At 39.1% G+C, this 20,790-nt stretch overlaps 1 protein-coding gene across 3 annotated transcripts in view; it reads right to left on the bottom strand.

Moving 5' to 3' along the window:
* LHFPL3 (LHFPL tetraspan subfamily member 3) overlaps positions 1-20,790 on the bottom strand; it is a 518,064-nt gene that overhangs the window by 137,113 nt on the left and 360,161 nt on the right. For all 3 annotated transcript variants that reach the window (XM_081079474.1, XM_081079473.1, XM_081079472.1), the window contains exon 2: positions 14,959-15,195. In XM_081079474.1, the coding sequence (XP_080935600.1) occupies positions 14,959-15,195 (237 nt within the window). The remainder of the gene's footprint in view (positions 1-14,958; positions 15,196-20,790) is intronic.

The following is a 20,790-nucleotide window of genomic DNA, read 5'->3' as shown; positions in this document are numbered from 1 at the left end:
TAAATCTGTGGTTCTCCTGTCCTTGCTCAGTAAGTGAGGCCAGTCTTTTGAGTACCTTTTAAATAATCTTGAAACGCCCAAAGCTGAAGCCCAGAAAGCGATGGTGGTGGTGGTTGCGGGGACCATAGTCTCTAGAGAACAGAAGTCCTATTTTGATGTAATTCAATTAACACTTCTTTTTTGGTCTTCTGGTTTGTATCTTTGAAGCTTTGTTTAAAAATCCAGGGGCCAGCCCAGTGGCTCAGGTGGTTGCAGCACCGTGCTCCTAAAGCCGAGGTTGCCAGTTCAATTCCCACGTGGACCAGTGAGCTGCGCTCTCTACGGTTAAGATTGTGAACAAGGGCTCTCCCTGGAGCTGGGCTGCCTTGAGCTGCCGACCTACACAACTCGACTGAGAAACAATGGCTTGAACCGGAGAGAGTGTGTGTGTGGGGGGGGGGGCGAGGGGGGGTTCAGGAGGCAGAAGAAGGGGGGAAAAATTCCAGTTCTCAAAATTGTTTTAAAAAATACTTTTGCCTATTGACTTATGAGTTTGCATTTCTATTGCCTCCTTTTAAAATGTGATTGCTAAAATAACCTTATTCCTATAACATTATGAGTGAAATAAGCTTTGGAAGGCAGGTCCAAGAACTTCATTGTGTGTACATCAACTCTTTCTATGAAAAATACATGATGTGAGTTCCAATGTAGATGTGAACTTTTGGAATAGAGACCATTTATGCATTGAAGGCTACTTTTGAAAAGGAGCTCTGAAGTAATAAGACTGGTCTGGCTGTGGTTGTTGGCCTCAGTACCATTACATTAGAAGATAGTTTCAATCTGATTATCAATGACCTAGAGCAGTGTTGCTTCAAGTGTGGTCCTCAAATCAATTGCATCACATTTACTTGAATATGTTTATTAAAAATAAAGATTCCATTTGTCAAAGCTCATAGAATATACATCACCAAAAGTGAACCCTAATGTAAATGAGGGTCTTTGGTTGATAATGTGTCAATGTTGGTTCATTGGTCGTAACAAATGAACCACACTGATGTGGGATGTTGATGGTGGGGGAGGCTCTGTGTATGGGGAACGGGGCATGTGCAAACTCTTTGTACTTTCCACTTACTTTTGCTGTCAACCTAAAACTGCTCTAAAAACAAAGTTTATTAATTAAAAAAAGATTCCAAAGCTACTCCTTAGAATTTCATTTCATTTAAAATAAGCACCCCAGGTAAATATTATGCTCCTAGACGTTTGATAGCTACTACTTGAAAATTATTATTTGAATAATAATAATAATGATGATGAGAAGGCTTTCTGTAGGAATGACCTAGTGGGTGTGATGAGTTCCAGTGCATCAGGAGAGATAGCCAGAGAGAAATGGGTTTTGAATATGAGGAAAGAGTCCCCCATAATTTATTTTAAGTTCTAATAATTTTATTACTAGTTTATTTGACACATGGATTTTCTTTGCCATGGTTATGGTGAGGAAAAGAAAGATGTGTTCTAAGCCAAACAGAAGGACTTGCTAGCTTAGTGGCACTAAATTGTTATCACACTGCAGCAGAACTAAAGTGCTCCCATCTTCCTACACTCAGCGGATTCTTGTCTTTATTGCTTCCTCTGCCTGGGTGGAATCTCTTCCCTCCATCATTTCTGAAGGACACCTCTCACAGATCTTTTAGGCCTTGGTTTGCCCCTCATCTGTGCAGTGATGCAGTGATGAAACCCTTAGCTGGCTTGAGAATACGTAAACACTGTAAGGAGTGAGTCACATTTCCATCAGGGGGTTATATGCTTTCCTTGGTGACTGTCATTGAATTTACAGAGCCAGCTACATAGTTTGAGCTCTCTGGATTGCAAATGTAAAGTAATAAGGCCCCCTCTGTCACCATTATCCTGAGATATGGGTGTATGTCGGAAGATTACAAACAACAAAACAAAACCCCCAACCAACCAACAAACTAACCCTCACCAGTCTTATTAAAAATATTTGTAAAGGTACTAGAAGAAAAAATCATATTTAAGCATGTGGAGGGAGCAATCTCTAGATCTTAATGAGGCCTCCATTATGACACAGAGTTGCAGAAACAAAGGGAGACAGTAGGGCGAGGTGGTTAGGCCATGGGCTCTGTGCCACATGAATCATGAAATATAATAAGCTATATGCACGTGTTTGCCAAGTAAAGTTAAAGCTGTAAAAATATCAATAGCTGATATGCATCTGACATTGTGACAGATAGTTTATATGCATTATCTCACTTTGTTTACACAAAATCTCTATGAGGCAGGTTCTATTAATGTCCTTATAGACGAGGATGCTGAGACTTAGAGATGTTTGCCCAAGTTCACAGAGCTAGCAGGTGGCACAAATCAATTTCAGGGCTGGCAGAGAGATATGTTTCCAAAAAAGGCAGCAATGGAACTACATCAGAGAGACAATTATTTAGCCTATTATTGAATGAAACTTGACTATGTCATGGATTGCCTACTGATTTCTAATTATAGTAATTCAAACCGATGGGATGTGCTTTATTTCCCCTCTCTGTAGTACAGCTTTCCCATCTGTAAAATGAGGGTGCTGGGTGAACCCACTGGTTCTCAATCCTGGCTGCATATTAGAACCTCCTGGGGGAGTTTTCATTCCTGGATCTACCTCATGCCAACTGAATTAGACTCTCTGGGGTGGAGTCCAAGCACTGGAATATTTTTTAAAGCTCCCTCAGTAACTGTAAAGAACTAAATGATTGCTGTTCTAAATGTCCTCGTTCTGTGATTGTATTTCAACATTCTTTTAGCTTGGTTCTCAGTGGAGATGAGACGAAAGAGTTGGTCATTATCACCATAACATTTGGAGAGTTACTGAGCCCACCACTAAGACTTTTCCCTAGGCTGAACCCTCCCCCAACCCCCCAAAAAAGGAAAAGTCACTCATGCTTTCAGAAGACTTTCTTGAAAAAGCAACTATAAAAAAGCTTCATCTGCTACCATGTACAGATCTGTAGAGCCTCTTTGGGTCCCACTTACCAAGGTCAAGAAAGGTTTTTTGTTTTTTCTTTTTAAATGGGTGAACTTAAAACAAAGCTCCCAGACACCAGAAAACTGTGTTGCTCCTACTGGACAGTCAGAGACTGTTGGTTCTGTTTGCACTTTGGCACCAAAATGCCAGCCTCTGGTGAAGACCCATCACGCCAGCAGATGGACTGGCTCAAGTGACTTCTAGGATGGCCACCTTTTCTGGGACAAAGGACAGTTGCTTTAGGTTTTCTGTGGAAGCTGTCCCCTTATGAAGACTCTGGGTCAGAGCCTTCCTTTCGGTGAGTGCCACAGCTCACCTGCAGCCTGATGGATTGTGTCCACCCACTGCCCGGGCTTCTGTCCAGTGACTGGTCTGTCTAGTGGCTCTGTCAGAACATACGCTGGGGTGGCTGACACTCAAACCACAGCTGCTTTGTTCCCTGGTTGAATTCTGCCCTCTAGATCTCTTGACAATGTCGTCACTCTCACTTTTGTGGGTTTTGACAGCACACTGACCTGCAGACAGTATCGTGTGGTATTTGCCAGGATTCACATTTCACTTCCTGATTAATCCAGGCACTTCATCAAAGGTGACATGATGAAGTTAAGTTAGGGAGATGATATCTACTCAGGAAAAACTGATTTTTCTTCCCACGAAATTCAAGGTCCAGATTATTATTGGGTAACAAAGCAGGAAGAAAAAGTAAGTGAAATGCATAAATATAACACTTGCTGAGTATCAGCTGGCCCACTGACTGTAAAGGAAAGATTCAAGAGTGATAAAGTTGGCAATTACAAGTGACTTTTCCCCAAAACAGTTTCTGGAGTTTAGGTTTTAAACAGGCTGCTCTGAAATGAATGCCTTAGTAATATGAAAAATAACCCCATCTCTATCATTCTTCCTTGTCTCTATGCCACACATATCTACTGTATTTTTTGTTTCTTCAAAGTTTTGCTCCTTTTTTTTGTTTAATATTAGTACTGATTTTTGCCACAAGCTGATTTTTTAAAGCCTCCCAGCAGATGAAATCTTGTATGTCAAATAGTACTTGGATGTAGTTTCTGCTTATTATAGCTTCATCTTTCACTGGTTCCGGAGTAAGTTGGCTGTCAGGGAATGACATGCACTCATTTTATACAGAGGTGGTGCCAACAAAGTGCCCTCATGAAGCCACAGGTGTCAGAATAGGATTGGATCTCAGAAATATAACCTATAGCAATAAATGTCCTCTCCAAAGAGACGTGGGGCAAACCCTGTCCCACTCATTGTTTTACAAAAGATTTTTATTAAAATATAGCTACATACATACAATATTATATTAATTTCACGTATATACATCATAGTTATTCAACATTTATATACTTCCATTCAGCTAGGCTTTAGGTGATTGTCAGTGATGGTTGTTCTGTAGTTTAATTGTAATTTTGAGGTGGTCATAAGAGGAGGCCTGCACAGCATTTACCTACCTCATCATCTTGACCGGAAATCCTCCTGCCCCACTCATTTTTGAATTCCCAGTGCCGGTCACTAGGCTTGGCATGCTTGAGGCCCACAAAAGATGTTTGGTGAGTTGAATGCCATAGTCTTACCCATTGCTCAGTGCATAGTTAAGTGCACAGTACAGTATTGTGGCTGTTGAAATAAGGCCTAAAGTGGTGCAGGGATTTGCCTAACATATTGGAGTGTTAGAGCTACAGTATATTACTTTAATATACCACTCCTTGATTCTTTAAAATATATGTATCTATGTGTAATGTGCAGGCAAATTTATTTCCTTTGAAATCAATGATGTGAGGTACAAACTGCTTCATATACAGAAGACATGCTAAATGGGGACATGAGTTAGATATTTATACATTTTTTTCATGAAATTGATTTAATAAAAACCATTTAATAAAATGGTTGATTTTTTATTAAATTGATTTAATAAAAACTCACGTGTAGCCTATAGGAGGGCACCGTCGTTTCTGTGTTGAACCTCCCCCAAAGGGCCAAATCTGAGACCAAAAATATTGCAGAGATAAAAAGTTTTGAGGTTAAGTTTGCAAAAGTATGTGTTATCTTTCTTGGTGCTTCACAAAATATGACCCCACAAAAATCTACAATTTTCATATTTTGCTCTAAGTTTCTTGAGAACAAGGACTACCTCTTACCTGTTATCTACAGTGTTATATGGTTGCTGGGACATAGTAAGTGCTTGATGAATTTGAGCACTTATTATGGTTTTTATTAAATCAATTTCATGAAAAAAATGTATAAATATCTAACTCATGTCCCCATTTAGCATGTCTTCTGTATATGAAGCAGTTTGTACCTCACATCATTGATTTCAAAGGAAATAAATTTGCCTGCACATTACACATAGATACATATATTTTAAAGAATCAAGGAGTGGTATATTAAAGTAATATACTGTAGCTCTAACACTCCAATATGTTAGACAAATCCCTGCACCACTTTAGGCCTTATTTCAACAGCCACAGTACTGTACTGTGCACTTAACTATGCACTGAGCAATGGGTAAGACTATGGCATTCAACTCACCAAACATCTTTTGTGGGCCTCAAGCATGCCAAGCCTAGTGACCGGCACTGGGAATTCAAAAATGAGTGGGGCAGGAGGATTTCCGGTCAAGATGATGGAGTAGGTAAATGCTGTGCAGGCCTCCTCTTATGACCACCTCAAAATTACAATTAAACTACAGAACAACCATCACTGACAATCACCTAAAGCCTAGCTGAATGGAAGTCCTACAACTAAAGACGTACAAAAGAAGCAACCTCGAGACTGGTAGGAGGGACACAGATATGGAACAGGCTGGTCCCATACCCAGGTGTGATCATTAAAAATTAGGAGAGATATCCTGGCTGTGGTAGTCTCCCCCAGAGGATTGAGAGGTCGCTGCCCCACACCAGGCTCCCTGGCCCAGAGTTCCTGTGATGGGGGGAGAGAAGTCCCACAACTTCTGGTTGTGAAAACTGGCAGAGATTGTGGCTAGGTGAGATGGAGGGCAGCTGGAGCCCCAGGTGATCATCTTACAGGGTCCGTGCATCGACTTACTGACAGACTCTCTCTGAGTTACAGCACTGAGGCAGCAGCTCGAAAGGCACCAGGGACATACGCGGAGGAACTGAGTTGTCTGGCTTCAGGGCTAAGGCTGGAGGTGCAGCTTTCTCCCAGACAGACGTGCATGAGTCAGGCTCTCCACAGGTCAGTGACTTAGAAAGACTTGTACTCAGAAAATCATACAACATTCAAGAGAGAAATTAAAAAAGACAAAAATAAATGGAAACATATTCCATGCTCACGAATAGGAAGATTACTATAGTTAAAATGTCCATACTACCCAAAGCAATCTATGGATTCAAAGCAATCCTTATCAAAATAGAACCAGAAAAAATAATCCTAAAATTGAGGACTTTGAGGGTATAATTTGGGTAAAGGTCAAAGAGAGAACTCTTTGAGCGCACCATGGTACATTCTAAACGTGTATTTATTAAATGGGCCAGAGTCAATCTTGGAAGTTCAGATATTTTCCAAGTTACCTCTAGGCATGGAGTATAAATTGAAGGAGACAATCTCCAGCAACACATCCATAAGTGAGTTCTATAAATTTCTCTTCCTTCCACCACGCGTTTGTATGTCCCCTATCTCTGCATCCACCCCAGCCAGGGTGGCCCTCTGCCCTGGTTCCTTGGTGGGTGGGTAGTGGACAGCACTGACAACATAGGTGTCTCCAGATGCCCAGCAAGACATGGAAACTATGCCTCTTGGTAATTGTGTAACTTTAACCATTCCAGACATAATAACTGTTTCTAAATAAGACAATAGCTTAAGGTAGAAGAGGGAGTAGCAGTACTGTGGCTGTGACATTACAAGGAGGCACATTTCAACTTAAAACAGAGACAAAAACTTGCTAAGATTAAGCGCTGTGCAACAGTCGAATGCCTGCATAAGACAGAGCTTAGAATGCTCATTCATTCATTCAATAATTCACTCCTTCAATATAATTATTGAGTGCTTACATATCCCAGTCATTGTACTAGGCACTGGGGATACATTAACAAAAGAGACAAAAATCCCTGCCCTTGTACAGCTCTTCTAGGAGGGAGGCAAACAATTAACAAGAAAAAGAGGTAAAATATATAGTGGGTTATATGAAATATACGTATATGTGAAATTTGAGAGAGGTTGGCCAGGGAACATCTCATTGAGAAGGTGATATTGCGCAAAACCTGCTTGAGGTGAGGGAGTAAGTTCTGAAGTTTTGAGGAAAAACATTTCAGGCAGAGTGAAGAACAAATGCAAAGACCCTGACATGGGACGGTTCCTGGCTTATCTGAGAAATGACATTGAAGTCAGTGTGTCTGGAGCAGAGGAAATGAAGGAGGAAAACTGAAAGGAGGTGAGAGTGGCAGAGATAGAGGCAGACCTGCGTGGTCTTGTAGATGGTGGTAAGGGACTTTGGTTTTTACTCTGAGTGACATCTTCCAGTCATCAGAGGCTCCTGAGCTGAGGAATGGCATGATCTAACTTATCCTTTAACTGCTCTGTTGAAATTACACTGAAATGGTGCCATGATGGAACCAGTGAAAACATGTAGAAGTGTCTCACAATAATGGCCTGGACAGGATGGCAGCAGTGATGGGGGTGAGAAGTGGGAGGATTCTGAATATATTTTGAAAGTAGAGCTGACGAGATTTTTGGATGGGTTAGGTGTGAGTTGTGAGAGAAAGAGAAGAGTCAAGAATGATTCAGGTTTTGGCCTGAGTAGTTGTAAGGATAAGGTTGTCACGAACTGAGATGGAGAAGACTGGTAGCAGCAGGCTCTGTGGGAAATATCAAGAGCTCAGTTTCAGAAATGTTAAGTTTGAGATGATAATTAAATACTCAAAAAAGGGTATGAAGTAGGCAGTTGGATTTATGAAATCAGAGTTCATTGGAGAGGTGGGAAGTGAATTAAAATTGGGAGTCATTAGGGTATACATGTGATTTAAAGCCATGGCACCAGATGATATAACCTAGAAAGTGAATGTAAATAGGAAGAATGGAGATAGGGAGGAATTAATAAAGGAGACTGAACAGAAAAAACTCCAGAAGGAAGTCTAGGCAAGGTCAGTTACTGGAAGCCAATTAAAGGAAGAGTTTTAAGACAGGGCCAGTAGTCAATTGTAAAAAGCTACTGATAGGTCAATATTGAAAAATGACTATGAAATTTAACATTAGCAGATTGGGGGTGACTTTCACAAGACAGCGTCTGTGAAATGCTGAGGGTGAAAACCTGAATGGAGTGAGCTTATGAAAAAGTGGGAGGAGAGCAATCAGCAGCAGCAAGAACATAAAACAAGTCTATGAGGACCTCTAGGATCTGCTTCAACTCTTGAGAGTTGAAGATTAATTTAGATTAATTTGAGCCCGTCTGAAAGAGTACCAGGATATAGTCAGGATTTTAGAGGCCAATTCTGAGATGCTTTAATGACCACGACGACCTTGTTCCATACCGATCCCATTGGGAAACAGACAGTTCACTGTGGCCTTAATAAAGTTTTAACTCAAAGCACTTGAAAATACTTTTTGCCTGAGCTTCCTGATCTTACCCCACTAGGTTTTTTGTTGTTGTTAGTTTTTATTTTATTGAGATATAATGGACATACAACAGTATATTAATTTCAGGTATACAATATAGTGATTTGATATTTGTATGATTGCAAAATGATCCCCACAAGAAGTCTAGTTGACATCCACTACTTCAGATAGTTATAATTTTTTTCTTGTGCTTACAACTTTTAGAACTACTCTCTTAGCAACTTTCAAATATACAATACAGTATTATTAACTATAGTCACCATGCTACATACATTAGATCCCCAGGACATTTATAACTGCAGGTTTGTACCTTTTGACCACTTTCACCCATTTTGCCCCCTACTCCTTGCCCCTGCCTCTAGCAATCACCAATCTGATTTTTGTATCTCACTAGATTTTTATAAAATTACATAGTCAAGTAACAGGATCAGTTATATAAGCTATTCCCCATTCTCAAGTGTGCTAAACTTTTGATTAAATTACATTATCTAAAAGCTACCAAATGAAAATAAAACAAAACTCTTTATTGGTACAGGGCTAACTGGTAAAGGTGAAAGCAACAGAATCTGTATCTAGTAAATATTGATTATATCGTATTGTGTAATAGAAAGATTTGAAATTTCAAGTAAATTTCAAGTAAAATGGGACCCTGGATCCATTTCTTCCTAACTGTGATAATTTAGACAAAATATTTAACTTTTATGAGCTTCAAACACTAGGATGATAATAACTATCTCATAGAATTATTGCAAAGATCAAATAAATGTTGTGGGAAAATGATGAGTAATTAGGAAAGCCTATATACATATTGATTATAAATTGCTTCCACATACATGCTTTTGTTGGCCCCTCCCAACCCCGTCTAGGAGGCAGGGATGGGTACTGTTATTATTCCTATTTTAAAGAAGAGGAAACTGAGCTTCTGAGAGGTTAAAGGACTTGTTCAAAGTCACGTGACTAGTATGTGCTGCAGTTGAGATGAGAAACAAATTTTTTATCTCTGATCTGGGGCTCCGTCCATTGCCAGGGTGTCCACGTGGACACCACATAGTATGGGGATCTAGTAAGGCAAGCAGACTCCTCTGCTGTGGGCCGGAGTTTCTAAGTCTGACTCATTCGACTGTTGGTGGTGTGAATGCAGGAGGCTGTGACAGCACAGTCCAGTGGGGAGGTCGGAGAAACTCTAGACACCCTAGAGCTCCTTCTCCCTGAACTTTATCTTTCCCTTCGCCTCGTCACTCAGGCATTGCTAACAAGTCCCTAACGAAGCCTTTAGTTAGTGTATTCACTGCTCCGAGGGCATGAGCTCTTATGTCCCAGAGCATCTTCAAAGGACACCTTTGAAGGCATCCCAGCATTGGAATAATTTATTGCTGGAAGACATCTCAGATGCCATTTAGACAAGCCTGTATTCTATGATTAGGAAGCTGAATTCGGGAACTACTGGGGCGTGGGAGCAAGGCTGCTCAGTGTGTCAGAGACAACACCAGCTCTGGATGTGCAGCTCCTGCCACCACCCCACGCGGCTCCACCCCACGCGGCCTGTCTCAGTGCACTGTGAGCAGCCGGCGCATGCGTGGTGCCTTAAATTCAACTGCCGTTTCTGTTAGTTGTTTAAGTAAAATGAATTTATTCTAACTCCATTTATGACAGCATTAAGAAGAGCTTAAACCACTTGATAAATAGACGGTAGCTGGAGTCACCTCCTGATGGATAATCATGTTTTCTCATTTGCGGTTTAAGTGCTAGAAGACAAAGTGACTTTAAAACTGCTCATGAGAGGACCCAATTATCTGATAAGCAATTCCAAAGACCATGTACACAAATGCAGAAGCAGACCTCTTTATGAATGGTGTCTGACAAGGTAAGGGATATTTGTGGCACAGGAGCTCTGGAAAATGTAATTATTTATTCTTTTACAACTAATGAAAGAAATTGAAAAGAAAGCTTTCATTTCAAATCCTTTTTATCTGGATGAAATTTTAATTTTACATAATTAAATTGACTTCACAGTTCAGTGTGTTCAAATACGCAATTAAGCAGCCTATCGAGGTGAATGCCTATGTTGTAGGCTCATTTAGAAATCATGCTGCCCAGTTCCCAAACTAGAAAGAGCACCTGATATCTGCTGTTACCCCAGAGCCAGGGACCGCATGGGGCCTGCAGGGCTGGCTCCCCAAACTCAGAGCAGGCAGTTGAGTTTTCTCACATGTGCCAACTCGTGCATGAAGTCAGTGTGATATTTCAAGAGGTTTCACTTCTCTGTTTTTCAGTGGGTTTTTTTTTTTAATGAAAAAATATGCTGGGTCTTTGAAGGAGCATTATAGATGGTTAACTTTATCTCTTACAGAAGTTCCTTCTAAGACAACACATGCATCATCAAAGTTGTTGTCTTCTGGTTGTTGAAAGTATGTGAAATCTTTATCCCAATTTCGCCTTTTCATAATTTATGATACATTTCGGCTACAGACCTCTTTTAACTTACCTTTGCACTCCGGGAAAGGGAGGGGCTCAAGAAATGTTGTGGGTGGTGTTGAAGGGGACAATGACATGGGATTAGGGTGAGGTCATTGGAAATTCGTGTTAAGAGGCAGTGGTCTGTAAAGGTGGAGTCCTTTACCCTTGTACCTCCCTGTTTTCCCTTCGAATAGCACCTTTGTGATGATTAATTTATGGCTCAGAGGCATCCTATATTCCCTTTCATCTTAAAACTCTGTGAGTGGAATATAGTTCAACTAGAACTGAGTGCCCTTCCCTTCTTTGATATATTCTAGAATTCACATAGTGATTTTTGTTTTGTCCATTGGGGTGGTTGCTGGGAAGGACTCATGGATCTAAGCAATATCCTTACTACAATGACACATGGAAAACCTGAACCCATTTGGAGGCTTTTCCAGATAAATGGGGAAAGTGTGTTGCTAGAATGTATGAATATATGATCATGACAGGACACTGAGACAAAGACTGCTTAAGAGCAACTTCTTTGAATTGGGGGCACATGCTGTACTTGTAGGTTTAGTTTCTTTATAATGCTCCTGAGACTTAACGTAGGAGGTAGGTTGTCAGGATGATCAGCAGACCATAAAACCGGACTATTATAAAAGATATCACAGTGTGTATAATGATATAATGTACACAAGAATATATGAAAGCTTTACTCTTTTTTTTTAACTTTTTAAAAAAAATATTCACACAGGTTTTTTTTTTTTTTTTTTTAAAGATTTTATTGGGGAAGGGGAACAGGACTTTATTGGGGAAGAGTGTGTACTTCCAGGACTTTTTTCCAAGTCAAGTGGTTGTCCTTTCAATCTTAGTTGCAGGGGGCACAGCCCACCATCCCTTGGCGGGAGTTGAACCGGCAACCTTGCAGTTGAGAGGACACGCTCCAACCAACTGAGCCATCAGGGAGCTCAGCGGCAGCTCAGCTCAAGGTGCCGTGTTCAACCTTAGTTGCAGGGGGCGCTGCCCACCATCTCTTGTGGGACTCGAGGAATTGAACTGACAACCTTGTGGTTGAGAGCCCACTGGCCCATGTGGGAATCGAACTGGCAGCCTGCGGAGTTAGGAGCATGGAGGCTCTAACCAGCTGAGCCACCGGGCCGCCCCGAAAACTTTACTCTTTTGAGTCAAGGCTTGAGATATGGTATTATCTACTTCCATGATACCAGAAGGCATGATGGCGTTAAAAAAATTCTAAACTTTCGTGAGCTAGATTTGCCTCTGTCTCACTGCATTGCGCTGGAACCCAAACGGGGCCTTGGCTACCAAGGGATATCTTGGTAGTTTTAGCAGAAAAAAATTAACAATGGAAAAGAATGTTTTAATAAGTGAAAAGTTATATTAAAATAGCTTTGCAAATTGTAAAAGCACCCATTTATATATAATCAATTTCATAATTACAAATTATTCTTATTTTGTCAGATATTTCTTCCCTTAAGATCTACAGAACATTAATGCTATTTAGTTTTGGTTATTGCATGCATTTGAAAATCATTAAACTACTGCTTAGTAAAACTACATCCATACACAAACATATAAAAATCACTTACTGGTTTTTCCTCAAACAATCTAATTTTGGCAGTTTCAACACTGAATAAATGTTTAAATAATACCAAACAATATAGGCTACTTTGCACAGCAGCTGTAAAGCTTGTACCATTTCTTAGAAATATGACGGTTTGATTACATTTTTTACAAGGCTTTGGATCCTGGTCTCATTTTATATAGAACCTATTGTATGAGGATCTGAAATTCCTGCAGAGTAGAGCTGTTGATGCCTTCTCAGAGTTCCAGATAAAGGAATTCCAGTTGTGAAATAAAAATGTGGAAGAAATGAAATGTTTCATCAATATGGCCTGACACTCTCTGCTACTTTATTGGATTTAATTTGATACAGATGAAGTGCTACTGATTTCAGTCTATCAGAAGCAGATAGAAGAAACTATGGATACATGCAAATGTGATACATGCAAAGGGGGATGATGAACACAGAAGAATCATACACAGTCCCTAACCCCTATATTGGCCTCTTAACATTCTTTCCCATCAGAACTTTACCAAGGTGTTTCCAATATATCACTGAGCGGAAGACAATGCTTTCTTTATGAAAGCTGAGAGAGGAAGGATTAGATATCAACATTTAACTGAATCAGCCAGGAGAAAAGACCCCTTTTGAGAACTGTTGAGTGTTTTTCTATAATCCTAGCTGTTCCTTTCTGAAGCATGAAGTCAGAATTGTTGTCACTCATAAATGTGGACGAAAGTTAGAATTCCCAATTGCCAAGTAAAAATCTTCCTGGTTTTATTTTTTTCTTTTTTGGAATTTTCTTCTCATGTGTGGTCAAAAGAATGTCTGGAAAGTTTAAGGTTCTCAATATAACTGAATTGTACAGTGAATAAATAACATTCTGGGTAGTCGTGGAAATCAAGAGTTTGCACAAAGGTAACTTTGTCTAATATTGAGCTATCCTTATTATTACCTTTGAAGTGAAGTTACTGGACAGAAACCTGTGCATATCTAGCAAGTCACAAAGACAACAGACAAAAGCACCAAGTTAATGAGCATGTGTGAAAGCACTTTAAATCTGTAACATGCTTTAGAAAATATAATAATCAGCTTCAGATTATCCTTTTTATTTAGTAGGGAACTCAGAGAGCACTTTCAGTTTTAGGAGGTATCGTACTACTTCCTTGTGAAAGGATTGATGTTGAGTTTAGGATATTTTTTGATAGAACCAAGTAAACTACTATATGTTCTGTCTATAAATCAAGGAGATAAAGGGTTTGTGGATGACTGCTGCTTTCCCGGACTTCTCAATTTTCTCTTCTTATAGTTCATAGTTTATAAGCACAGTTATGGTCTAAATATAAAGCGTGCTACACTATATTGCATAGGACACTCACACAGACACTAATATGTGCTCATATTTGAGGTTCGTTGAAGTTAACAACTACTTGCAATAAGCTAAATTTCATAATTCAAGGATGGATTTAGTTCCCAATTAGGAATAAAAACTAGAAGGAGCCACTCAGTTGACGGTACTGATATAAGTTTAAAGTCTTAAAGTTAAAGGTAACATAAACATAAAACAGTTAAATGAATCTAAGTCTATAATAAAACAGAGACAGTAAATTCTGTCCTAAGAAATCGGTTTAGAAATCTGGAAAGAAAATTAAAAGATTAATCTTGAATAATGATTTGCTACTTATTAGCCTACTGTAATATTTCTGTATCATTCACTAGTCAATGTTCTATTTTCTATCCTAGTTTCTTTGTGTTTCAGAAGCCATTTTCGTTTTGAAAAGAAATATGAGGACTTTTGATTACTCAGATAACACATTTAAAATTCAGCTAATTAGGTAATTATTGAAATCTCTAACTGTAACTATTTGGGGCCAGTGTCTCTACCTTTCTCTGAGAGAATGACTCTGAATTTAAATAAAGCGACTGTGAACAGCTTAATAAAGACATTTATGAGTAATATTCTGAGAGTCCCCAGGCATTTATTTGAACGTGGAAAATAGCTGAATACGTGGAGAAGAAGCACTCTCCATTTAGTCAAATAGAGCCCCTCCCCCCAAAAAAAGTTGTATTCATAGCCATTAACTCAGAGAGGAAGGGAAGAAGAAACTGGAAAAATGTATTTAAATAATAATAATGGACTCAGAGAGCCCGAGAGAAGTGAATGTAACAATATGATATTTTAATTGTGTAAACTTCTTGAGTCGAGTCTGCGGGCAAGTCTGTGAACTACACAGCACTAAAAGATGCAGCAAATTAGACCCACGGGGAAGTGCTGGGAAAGAATGGAGAGTGTCATTTTTTTGTGCTTAGGCGTCCAGGTTAGAGTTCCCGGAAGCAATCTTACCTTTGTTTTCTGCCTTCAATTCCTCTGCCATCAAGCTGTCTTGTCGATTACCAAGCACAAATGCCAGAAATGAGAGGATCAGGGCATCCAAAATCCCAATAATGGCCAGGATGTACGCCCAGCGGACTGAACAAGCCCCAAGAGTGTACTTGTCTGTCTTTTCTCCACACATCCGTTTTACTTCTTCTGAATCCCAGCCATCAGGGAAAATCATACAACCAAGCACAAGGCAGGCAGCTGGGGAGAGAGAGAGAGAGAGAGAGAGAGAGAGAGAGAGAGAGAGAGAGAGAGAGAGAGAGAGAGAGAGAGAGAGAGAGAGAGAGAGAGAGAGAGGAAAAAAATGGAGTTAACATAAATTTTATTTTAGCAGATATTGCTATTGCTTGTCAAGTTACTGTTTAAAATCCTTGATTTAAAGAATCCCCAGTCTCACCGTTGTCCTACCCAGGGTGGTTTTCTTAAACCTGGTTAACTTAAAAGCAGCCGACATGCTGCAGGAGCTCTAGGAGTGCACTTCACAGACAGTCCAAGCAGGGAGAGAAGTGAAGGTATGTTGAATGAGTTTTGTGTGCATTTGTGGGAAGGCTTCCACTGCAAATAGAAATCATGTGCATCAGAAATCATAACACAGGAATGACAATGCAAGGATTCAATGCTTGGCTTTGAAGGGCTATGATAGCAGCAAGATACGGGATAAGGATAACGTGGAAAATACCAGAGTGTATATTAACTTTGAGTCACAGTAAAATATAATTTCATATTGTGATTTCTTACACACACACACACACACACACACACTGAAAAGTTTCTTGAAATTCGAATTTCCATGCAATGCACCCTGAAATTTTCTATTCTATTCTTTGTTCTATTTCATTATTAAAAAGGCAGAAAAACACTGCAACATGGTGTGGTACCACACAGCTTTTATGGAAATTTAGAAATTTAGGGAGAATACTTATAATCTATTTCCTAGATATCACTGTGGGAATTATATGAATGTTTTTAAAAATAAGAATATGTTACTTTGAAGATTAAAGAATGTAAGTGGTAGTTGTTCCCACTCTCTTTATATTTAATTGAATTATTTAGGGGTAAATGATGATAATTTCAAGTTATAAAGAGCTTTCTGAACACATGGGTTCATTCATTAATTTATTCACTCATTAATTCAACAATGACTTACTGAATATCTCCTGTGGAATGCCAGACACAGCTCTTGGTGCTAGGGATACAGTGATCAAGAAAAGAGACATGGTTTATGTTATCATGGAGCTTATGCTTTGTCAGGAAGAGGCAGAAACAAAAATAATCATGAGAATGAAAGAGTTCAAAGTTATAATAAGCACTAGGCATGAAAGACGCAAAGGGCTCAGATGGAAAAAGTGGGTGAGACCTTGTTTTACAAAGCTGGTCAAGTAAGACCCCTTGAAGGATTTATACTATGGCCTAAAGGACTAGACACTGGAAATGTCAAATTCATGGGGAAGATGTTCCAGGGAACAGTATGAACTAAGGCCCCAAGGTTGTAAAGAGGCGTGGTGTGTTTAAGGAGCTACAAGGAGCTCAAGGACCAGGATGGAGAAAGTGATCATGTTGAGGTTGCAAGAGAGGCAGGGGCTGTGTATACATTAAGGCAGATTATTATTTCCAAGGCATGTAACTTAGGGAGACTGTGATGGCACAACCAAGTTAGAGTTCTGTGACTAACTAAGCCGAACAATTCCTGATGTTGGCAAGAAGGGATGTCATGTAACTCTGCTTCACTCTACTTGTGGAACAAACTAGAAGTCAACACTTACTTTCTGATTTTCTAACAGGAGCAGCTCTACAAAGCAGGTCCAGAGGAAACAGAGATCAAGAGACGTGACAAATAGGAATATTGTCTGGGAGAATTCTGCTTTAAGGTTCCTTGTTATTTTATAGTGTGATAGTTCAAAATTTTGGGTCATACTTGCTTCTGCTCTTTTTTTTTGTCCCACATCCCAAATGTTGCCATGATTCTCTCATCTAACTGTGCAATACCTATGCATAGGTAGGTGTCATTGACACTTCCCTATTTGAAGCCTTCATTATCTCTCAAAGGGAACCCTGATTTTCCTCAGCCTCCTGTTCGCCTTAACTCTAATCCAGATTATACATTACCACTTAGGTCACCATGCGCAAAACCTTGGCTGGCTCCCGCTGGCACTGAAGGACACTCAGAAAGATATCTTGGGTATTCAAAGACTCCATGATCCAGCCCTCGCTAACTTTTCCAGTCCCCTTCCCTTTATACTCGTCACTTCACTTAGGTTGAACTAAACATGACTCTCTATCCACACACAAAGTTTTTGGATCTCTTTATTTTCTCTTCTGCCTGGAGTATTTTTCACTGTTGTCCTTAAATGTTCTACTCTTAAATGTCTTTTAACATTCATATCAAACATCCTCCACAAAGCAAGCTATCTCAAATGCTTCTTAATCTAGAATGTGGCCTAAATTGGTTTTGGTACCAACTCCGATGTGTGTGTGGGGTTTTCCTCCCATACCAACAAACAATATTTAGACACCAACTGGATGTCCTACAATTCAACTCAATTCTGACACTACCTACCGGAGATAGCACCAGATTCGACAGGTTAAGTCCTCAGCTGTACCAAAGTTACCTCATTAACACAAGAGACACCTTTATTGCCCTCACATTGAGGAAATTCCAAGGGTTTTAGAAGCTCTGTGCCAGGAACAGTGGACAAGACCAAATATACATTTCTTTTTAAAAAATTCTTTTAATTTAAAAATTTAAAAAAATTCATTGTGGTGACATTGGTTAATAAAATTATATAGGTTTCAAGTGTACAATTCTATAATACATCATCTGTATATTGTATTGTGTGTTCACCACCCAAAGTTAAGTTTCTTTCTATCACTGCATATTTGATCCCCTTTACCCTCTTCTGCCTCCCCCTGCCACACACACTGCCTTTTCCTCTTGTAACAGCCATTCTGTTGTGCCTGAGTTTTTGTTTGTATATTTCTTATTATAAATCACAATATCACAATTCCTCTTCTCTGAACTCCCATAGCTGTTGACTATACATATCTTAGAGTCTCTGTTACTTTTTACATTTGTTATTTATTTTCAAGTATTATCTCAGTTAATAGACTATAAGCTTTTTGAGGAAAGAGTCTTGGGTCAGTCACCATATTCATAGCACCTAAAACTGTGCCTTATACACAGTAGGCACTAAAATATTTTTGAATGAGAGTAAATGAATGAATAGATGAATTGTAATAGCAAGACACTATACTTTAAAATATAATTTATAGAAGTCATCTGTGGGGACAGAGCCCCAAAAAGCAGTTTCCAGGCTCTCAGCCTCACATAGAAAGGTGCTGGCTCAGGTAGTAAATGGCCATCAACTGTGATTGGATGGCCATCAGCTGTGGCTAGTTGGCCATCAGCTGTAACCAGTGAGCCATTGGCCACTAATATTAACTGCCGTGGCTACGCTAGCAGAAATGGCGGCTAGCAAGAGCGAATTGCAGAGAGGCGGATGCCGCCGGTGAGAATATAGTGATATGACTCCCCTACTTATGGCTCCGTGGGTGTCCCTTTTTGGCCTCACCATGTCCTGCGTTCTTATGTGGGGAGCAGGAGCTGAGACCCCGCCTGACACCCCGCACGACATCATCACAACTACTCAAGATCACAAAAGCTACACAAGGTCTAGTTAAAGATGGATTTATATTTTGGTGACATATAACAGCAACAATTCTGTTATGATTAGACAACAGGTTATATAAATACTTGGTAGAATAATTAGAAAAAAGTGAAGTTAACGATTTGAAAATATTTTAAAATTCCTGGTCCCTTTATATCTCCCAGCATTCAGTACCAACATGCTCTCCAAGGCATGGTCTACCAATAACAATCCGTGCATTTTAAAAACATGTGGCTTCCATGAGCAAAAATTCATTTTATTTGGGAAGACACAGAAGATCTTTGAATCCAAACCATAATTCAAAAAAATCACCTCTAAGGATGCCATGTTACTTGGGATTTAAAAAAATACATTCTAAATGCTTTTCTACATATTAAGTAATTTTTATCTATGAGAAAATTACTTTTTATAAAGAAAAAAATAAAATGCTTTTCTTTATGAATGGGAATTACTTGGAGAATAACTTACAGTTTTAGCTAAACTTAATAGAAATCACCAAGTGACAAGTTCAGGAAGATTATTGGACATCACTGGACAACTTCATTGGAACAGGATGTTTGTGGAATGGTGACAACAAAGACATCTTGTCTCAAGGTCTTCTGCATTGACGGTAGACTAGCTGAAAAAAATTTCCGTTTCTGGAAACTCTGAGTTACAAATTGGCATAAAAAGAGCAGAGGCAGAATTAACACTCTGAAACTAAAACCACAGGAGAATATGAACGGCAGCCCCTGTTCCTTATCCTCAAAGTCTATGATTTCCTTAATCAAATTTTAAGTGAAGAATCTGGGAAAACATGATAGAATAAGCAATTGTGCTTCATTTTATGCAATGGGTATTTTGCTGAAAGTTAAAAATATAATTTTAAAAATGCAATGCTTATTTTCAATAGTCTAAGGGAGTTGGCTCTTCAGCAAAATCTCAAAATTATCAAAACTAGGCTAACAAGGTCAGGGATTGGCCCCCTGGGGGAATGTTAGGTCCCCCTAACAAGTGTACTTCATCCTTCAGTCCAGAAGACACTGGATTCTCTATTCCCTTCTTGTTTGCCTTTTCTTAAAATAAGATATAATCCTTTTTAAATTTATCTGTTTGGAAAATCTGAATGGTTGTATAGTAGGATACTAAAACAAATAATTGCATTTAAAAGGTTTTGAAACGTTGTAAGTGAAATCTGTGATTAAAATTCAATTTTTAGATTCTATCCTTTTGAAAGTTGTGTTTCTAGATAGTCATTGCATAACAAATTTTATTTTCTCACAATGTATTATCAAAGTATACATTTCCTTCTCTCCCTAATCAGACTTCCTCTACTTGGCTGTTCTATATTTGAAAGGCGGAGGTCCCCAAAAGTTAGAGCGTATTTAAGATTAATTTAAGCCATTAAAATAATTTAGGCTCTGTTGGTTTCTTTGGAAAGGTATTATTATTACATTCTGCATTAATGCTTGAGTGCTATAATAAATTCTGTTTTCTGGCATTCTATTAACCAGAACCTTATTAACCTGCACGATTTATATAGCCCACTGAAAACTAACAGCTGTTTCTAATCCTGACTAAGAAGTACCTGAAAGATCCTAGGCTAATGTCTCAGTCAAGGAAAGATTAAATGCTATTCCTCTTGGCTTTATAATTAATTATTTCTAATTCTTTACAAATTGTTCATCCTGTAAGACTAGCACCATCACTACACGACACATTAGTGCATATGAAGCACCAGAACATTTGATTAATTTGGAATGCTATTTCCTGACCATGAGGAATACTGGAGAATTAGTTCCAATTGAGCTATTATCCAAAAGTGGGCTTCTTATTAGAATGTCACCTAAAAATGACTAACCGACTCACAGTTCTACATTCCTTCATTTCAGCAGCAGGTTTTCTGCAAGTATATCAGAGAACATTCTCGAATGCTGAAGAGAAATGAAAGCTCACACTGGAGGTGGGCAGAGAAGAATGATGAAAAGAAACCCATGTCCTTACTGTATGAGGTCATATCTTCTAATCTAAAATATATAATAAAGGTGTCTTTGTGAGGGCATGACTTGATTTCAATTTTAAGAGTATTCCAAATGGTTAGGAAGCATTTACGTTCTGAAAGGAACCTCTGTGTGGAGGCTGAAGCCCACAA

The sequence above is a fragment of the Rhinolophus hipposideros genome, assembly GCF_964194185.1.
Source record: "Rhinolophus hipposideros genome assembly, chromosome: 18".
In the NCBI taxonomy this organism is placed as follows: Eukaryota; Metazoa; Chordata; class Mammalia; order Chiroptera; family Rhinolophidae; genus Rhinolophus; species Rhinolophus hipposideros.
This window is presented reverse-complemented; position numbering and strand designations above follow the sequence as displayed.